The sequence below is a fragment of the Nicotiana attenuata genome, unplaced genomic scaffold, assembly GCF_001879085.1.
Source record: "Nicotiana attenuata strain UT unplaced genomic scaffold, NIATTr2, whole genome shotgun sequence".
Lineage (NCBI taxonomy): Eukaryota > Viridiplantae > Streptophyta > Magnoliopsida > Solanales > Solanaceae > Nicotiana > Nicotiana attenuata.
Window position 1 is genome coordinate 392,419 of NW_017670535.1, and position 6,369 is coordinate 398,787.

At 45.0% G+C, this 6,369-nt stretch overlaps 1 protein-coding gene across 1 annotated transcript; it reads left to right on the forward strand.

Moving 5' to 3' along the window:
* Positions 1–4,972: 4,972 nt before the first annotated feature.
* Positions 4,973–5,524, forward strand: LOC109240666 (monothiol glutaredoxin-S2-like). Its single transcript, XM_019407331.1, has one exon. It carries the CDS (start codon positions 5,044–5,046, stop codon positions 5,350–5,352), a length of 309 nt encoding a protein of 102 aa, XP_019262876.1. The 5' UTR covers positions 4,973–5,043; the 3' UTR covers positions 5,353–5,524.
* Positions 5,525–6,369: the final 845 nt, after the last annotated feature.

A 6,369-nucleotide genomic window follows, 5' to 3' on the forward strand; every position in this document is an offset into this window, starting at 1 on the left:
ATTCGACCTCACTCGAATTTACACCTTTACGGCCCCTGGCCGTCGCCAAGTGAACGTAAAATTTGACCTCGTTCGAATTCATAACGGGTCACAATTCGACCTCGCTCGAATTTACACCTTTACGGCCCCCGGCCGTCGCCAAGTGAATGTAAAATTCGACCTCGTTCGAATTCATAACGGGTCACAATTCGACCTCACTCGAATTTACACCTTTACGGCCCCCGGCCGTCGCCAAGTGAACTTAAAATTCAACCTCGTTTGAATTCATAACAGGTCACAATTCGACCTTGCTCGAATTTACATCCTTATGGCCCCCAGCAATCGCCAAAAGAAAGTCAAGATTCGATCTCGCTCGAATTAACAAATCAAAACTCGACCTCGTCGAACTCATAACGGGTCATAATTCGACCTCGCTCGAATTTACGCCCCTGCGGCCCCCGGCCATCGCCAGGCGGAAGCAAAATTTGACATCGCTCAAATATACAAGTCAAAATCGACTCTGCCCAAGCTGGCAAGCCTGAATTCGACCTCGCTCGAATATACAAGCCATGACTGACTTCGCCCAAATTGGCAAATCGAAAAATCAGAAGTCAACCTCACTCGAATTTGCAGATCAAAAGTGACTTCATTCGAACTCACAAAATGAGATGCGGTCTCGCTCAAGTCAAGTGAACTAAATTCGACCTCATTCGAATTCCCGATTAAAACTCAGGGACTCATCACGGGGAAATCCGAAGATCTTTTTCAAAAAAAAAAAGAGAAAGTCAAAAGACATGTAACCAAAGGCAAAACAACTATTTTATTCAAAAGATGTACATGCGCAACAGTTGCGCCTTACAAAAGGCCAAAAGCGGGCCCCCAAGAAAAAGATGAAAACAAACAACAACAAAAAAAACTAAGTACAAAAGATGCAAAAAAAATTTCACTCGGCATCATCTCCACCGCCGTTCTCCCCAACATCGTCATCATCAGAAGGAAGCCTATATTCAATCTCAGAGCCCTCACCGGCCTTCGGTGTCGCAGGGATATAACAGCAGGCAAGACGAGCCTCGCGTGCCTTTGTCCGATCATCTTTAAAAGCGGCCTCAGGAACGCTCCCCGCTTCCCACAAACCCTTGTATATATCTCGTTGGGCCTCAGCATTGACCCATAGCTCGTACAAACTGCGGGGGACAGCGGCAGAGCCAAATTCTTGAGGGGGGGAGGGGAGGGGGAGGGGGCTAACAGTTGCGCCTTCTCGACCTCAAGAGCAGTAACTCGGTCTCCCAGGATCGAAGCATCCCTATCAAGTTCACCGATCCGCTTCTCGAGCCGTGCATCCGTCAGTGTGGCCGTCGCCCTCTCGGCTTCCCACTCAGACTTCAGGATGTGGATAGTGTCTCCCAGCGCCGCCCTCGCCAAAGCTGCCACTCGAGCCCCCTCAACTCTCTCCAACTCGGCCACCTTCTGCTCTAGCTCGACCACCTTCTCCGTCCATTCTGCACTGATATTAGCGACTCTACTAGCATTTTGCTCAAGCTCAGCTCGCAAAGACAACACTTTCGCCTGAAGATCCTCGCACTCTACTGCAACCCCTTTGCCCCACCTCGAGCTCCTCGTCTTTGGCATTAATTAGCTCTTCGAGCTTGCTGCATCTGCGGATAGACCGCATCAGTTCCTTGTCATTTTTCTCCAACTCCTCCCTAACGGATTGAGTATTGCCACCCGCCATGAGTTGAGCATGCATCTCACTGCACCTGTTGCGGTACCGACGATACTTTGCTGCCATCTTCAGCAAGACTTCAGCCCGCGTCTCAGCCCTACGAGCGCTCTCGATCTCCAGCATGTAAGTCTAAAAAATAAAGAAGAGAAGAATCAGCGAACGCAAAATGACACCAAACAGAGAAAACAACGAAAGGAAACTCACCCTCAAGACCATCCCGGCCACACCACGTGACAAAGCAGAATCATTGATCTCCCGAAGAGACTCACTTTCGGCGGCGGAGCACAGAAGGTCAAACTGAGGCACCAACTCTACCGTGTCCTCTAACAGGTTAAAGTCTGATGGAATCTCAAGCACACGAGAAGGGCCTTCCGCCCTCACATCGACCTTGTTAAAGCCCTTCTCGAACATTCTCATATCCTCAGGATCAATGTTGGAATCAGATTCGTAATCATCCACTACTACGCCTTTCAACCTCTCATTAGCCGAAGAGGAGGCGCGGCCCTGCCGAGATGATAATGGACCGCTCGGAACAGTCGCGGTGGCCCCCGAACTCTGTCCCTCTGCCACTGTGTTCTCTTCCACGACCGAAATAGGCATTACCTCCACACCCAGGCCGGTATCACCGCCAGCTTTAGATACCGCCAAAGTAGGGTCACCCCTCGAGGACGTCCTAACCAAAGGCGCCCCCTCCGACAACCTCTGCCTCTTTGACGGTGCCTCTTCGCCACAGTTGCGAGAAGGTTCGTCCATTGAACGGACCGTGGAAACCAGAGTGTCCGACCGTGAAGCGACCTCCAAACGAACATGTCCAGTAGCGGACGCGGTCTGCCGAGCAACCAAACCTTGGGTGCCCTCATCCGCAGTTGTCCTTGGAATGGGCTTGGCTGAAGAAGCCAGCTGGCTGAAAGCAAGCACGGGAGCCCTCAACCTTCTCACTCCTCTCCGACCTGTCAATGAGAAGAGAGTCGACCAAACAAAGATAAGGTAAAAGAAACTACGAAGCAAAGAATAAAGTAACAGACCGTAACGAGCCGACTTACTGGCAAGAGGCTTGCGCCCAAACTTCTCATGGAAAGGTGCCCATCGCGAATCCCCATCGTAAGGGGGAGAATCACGCTCACCCACTCGCGAATATCAGCAACTAACAGAGGAGGTACTCTCTCGGCTGCAAAAACAAAAACAAACCCTCATCGAGGTCATTAAAGGGAGACGACCGACAACCGGCTTAAGGAAAAATGCATAAGGCAAAAAGAAAGGAAGACCTATGGGTGAAATTCCATGCCTCAGGAAACCCCGCAGGGTCAGACACCACGTGCTCCGTTCAGAGTAGAAGTAATTCTCCCAAAAGTGGCGGTTGGTCTTGTCGTCCATCTTCACCACCAACCTCTTATTCCTCGGTGGCGCAGATGAATCATTGAGCCCCTAAGGAAATGAGGGGCGAAGAGATGAAGCATGTGCTGTACAGAAATTCCCCGACCGGCTAGCTTCGCGTACTTTTTAAGCATAAGGAGGAGCTTGTACATATATGGAGAGAGCTGAGCCGGGCACACCTCATAGAAGTGGTAGAAGTCCACCGCCAGCGAGGGAAGAGGAAGCGCGTATCCAATGACGAACGGATACGCGTAGAACGCGCAGTAGCCCGAGCGGTGTACATGCACTATGTACCGACCTGCCGGAACTAGCTCAATGTGATCAGGAATCCCCCATTTGGCTTTGAACGGCGTGAGCACCACAACATCCTTCACGGGGAAAACAGGTTCCAGCTCATCCCTAGTGGGGCTGTTGAAATTAGTCCTCGCCTTCCCTGGACGGGGAACCACATCATCCATCGTCGGAAAACTTTCGTCCTCTACCAGACCCACTCCCTCTTCTATTAGGGCTACATTCTCCGGCACCGGAGCACCAACGGCTCTATCAGAACGGGAAGAAGCATTAACCATTTTTTCTTTGATTGAAAGAAACGGGAACGACAAGGAAAAAAAAGGTAGTGGTCGTAACGATTCCTAACAGAAACTGAAACATGAGAAACTGAAGGAGAAGAAGAAGAGTTGCAAAAATCTCTCTTGAGCGATTAAGGAGCATAACACTCAAGTGAAAGACTCTCCCCTATTTATAGGGATATAAATGCCCTGAGTGGGAAAACCGAACGCCGCAATTTTGAAAAAAAAAAGGGCACGAGAACCGATGCAATGCATAGTAAACGTGCGCCATAATGACGCATGGGAAGTATTAATGACGTTCTGAACTGACGCGACAGTTTGGCGCAGCATCCGAAACATCACGTCGCCACTTCGCCTCGAGGTGATCACCTCTCACGTAAAGCGCTCACATGTCTTACAATTTTTGAATCGATAGGGCCCGCCCGTCGAGCTCTCCAAAGGCGACCCCAATAGGCGGAGGGGCTAACTGTATGGGTCAAAATTTGACCAGATGAGAATCCGTGCAGAAAGGAACGGCGACGAGTCAGTTGGGCCAAGGTCACATTCATATGATGCTGTAGCGACACGCATCTCAGCCACGGCCGAGGTTGTATATTCAATGTGCTTGAACGATGAATTGGATGTTACGGCAATCCAGAAGGTCGGCCAGCAGTATAATCTAATGACTTAAGTACAATGGTTAATGACCATTAGGCAAAGAAAAATACCTAGTATATAAACTAAGTGGAAAGAAGAAGAAGGGGGGGGGGGGGGGGGGAGAGAGAGGAAACAGATCCACACACATTCATGCTCTTAGAAAGGAGGAGGGATGTTCATCTTTCTCTCTTTGAATGAAGAAGAAGCAAGGAAGCTCATATCCTTAATTCATATCGTTAGTCTCACCATAACAAAAGTATGGAGTTCTACCTCGTTAAAGTTTGGTGACTTTCTTCATCTATATATTTTTCATGATTGTTCAATGTTAAGAAAATCATCATCTTCTTCTTGTATTACGGGATTTAATCGACGTTATAGTGAAATTTTGTACTTGCTTTGTTTGGTTATTCATACCTTCTATCTCAGATTTAGGGTAAATTACCTTTAGCTACGATTTACCTAAAATTTTCATATTTAATTAGTTTAACGAAAAACTTAATACTTTTTGATCAAACAAAAAGGCAGTATCAAGAATCTCGAATGCCTGCGTATCTATCAGTTTCATCGCCTTATCTGAAAGAGACCTTGAATTTATTCTTTCCTTTCTCTTTCTTTTAATTTAACTGCAGGACACACGTCGCTGTTATTCTATAAATAGCTTCAAGGGGTTTTGGATTTCATCATCACTTCAACAACTGATCAACTCACCTCATCAAATTAGTATCAGTACTTTCTCATTTTGTCCCTCATCTTCCTCTTATTATGGAGTCAGTGAAAAAGATGGCAGCAGAAAAGCCAGTGGTGATTTTCAGCAAAAGCAAGTGTTGCATGTGTCATACCATAAAGACATTGATATCAAGTTTTGGTGCTAACTTAACTGTATATGAATTAGATGAACTTTCCAATGGCCTACAATTGGAAAAGGCACTGTTGGCATCAGGGAGAAGGCCTAGTGTACCAGCAGTTTTCATTGGACAAGAATTAATTGGTGGTGCTAATGAGATCATGACTCTCCATTTAGAGGGAAGGCTTATTCCTTTGCTCAAGAAAGCTAAAGCTATTTGGTTATAGCAGCATTTATACCGTGTATACCTACACTCCTTTTTCTCTTTTTAGATATCTGGTATTCGAAATCTACTGGTACGATTAATTCGGATCCACTTTCTAATATGCCGGTAAAACTTATGAACAAGAAGATGAATAGTATTGGCTAGTAGTTTGGTTTGACAGCAATGTTTACGGACTTGAATGTAGTCATTTGAGCATCTTTTATTTAACATGCTCAATGAAAGTCTTTGTTTTCTCAACAGAGATGTACTTAATGTTTCATAAGCATTTACATACAATGTCATAGACTTGTCGATTTTGAGTTGTGACTTCCACGAAACTCTTCATTCCTCTTATCACTCACTTTTTTTAATCATTTGTTGTGAAACCATCTAGGAGTGGGTTTAGACTCTGACTCCCACCCCTGTATTCAAAGCAAATAAACCAAAAATTTTAAGATTAAGGAGTTTTCTTTTTTTTTTTTTTTTTTTAATAATGGTGGTGTCCGGGTCAGCTTGCATGCAATTTCGACAGAGTATCTGTTAGCTAGCATCATCACAGATACCAGGTAACTATATCCATCAAAGCTTGGACAAATGCAAAAAAATTACCTAGTATTTTTGTTACCAGATTTGAACATGAGACTTTATAATTATTCTCTCACTTTATTGACCACTAGGTCATACTCAGAATGCAAATCACATTGAAGGTTTATTGGCATTATATAATTTCTAAAATCAGTGTAAGAATGGATATCCATTCCTTTACTTTGTGAGCTATGAACTAAACAAGCTTCCCAAAAGTTTCAATAGTGTGACCAAGTGTAATAACCCGAAGAAAAAAACAATATTATCACACATTCATTAGTTGTGAAATTAGAGAAATTTTTAGTTTGTAGTTATTGGATTAAATACTAAGTTAGTGGAAAAGAATTTATCCTGATATATAAGATAATATACTAGTTTTTTTTTTCTTTTAGTGAGCCAATTTACATTATAGTTAAATAGTCATGGGCCTTAGATAATAAAAGTAACTAACTAG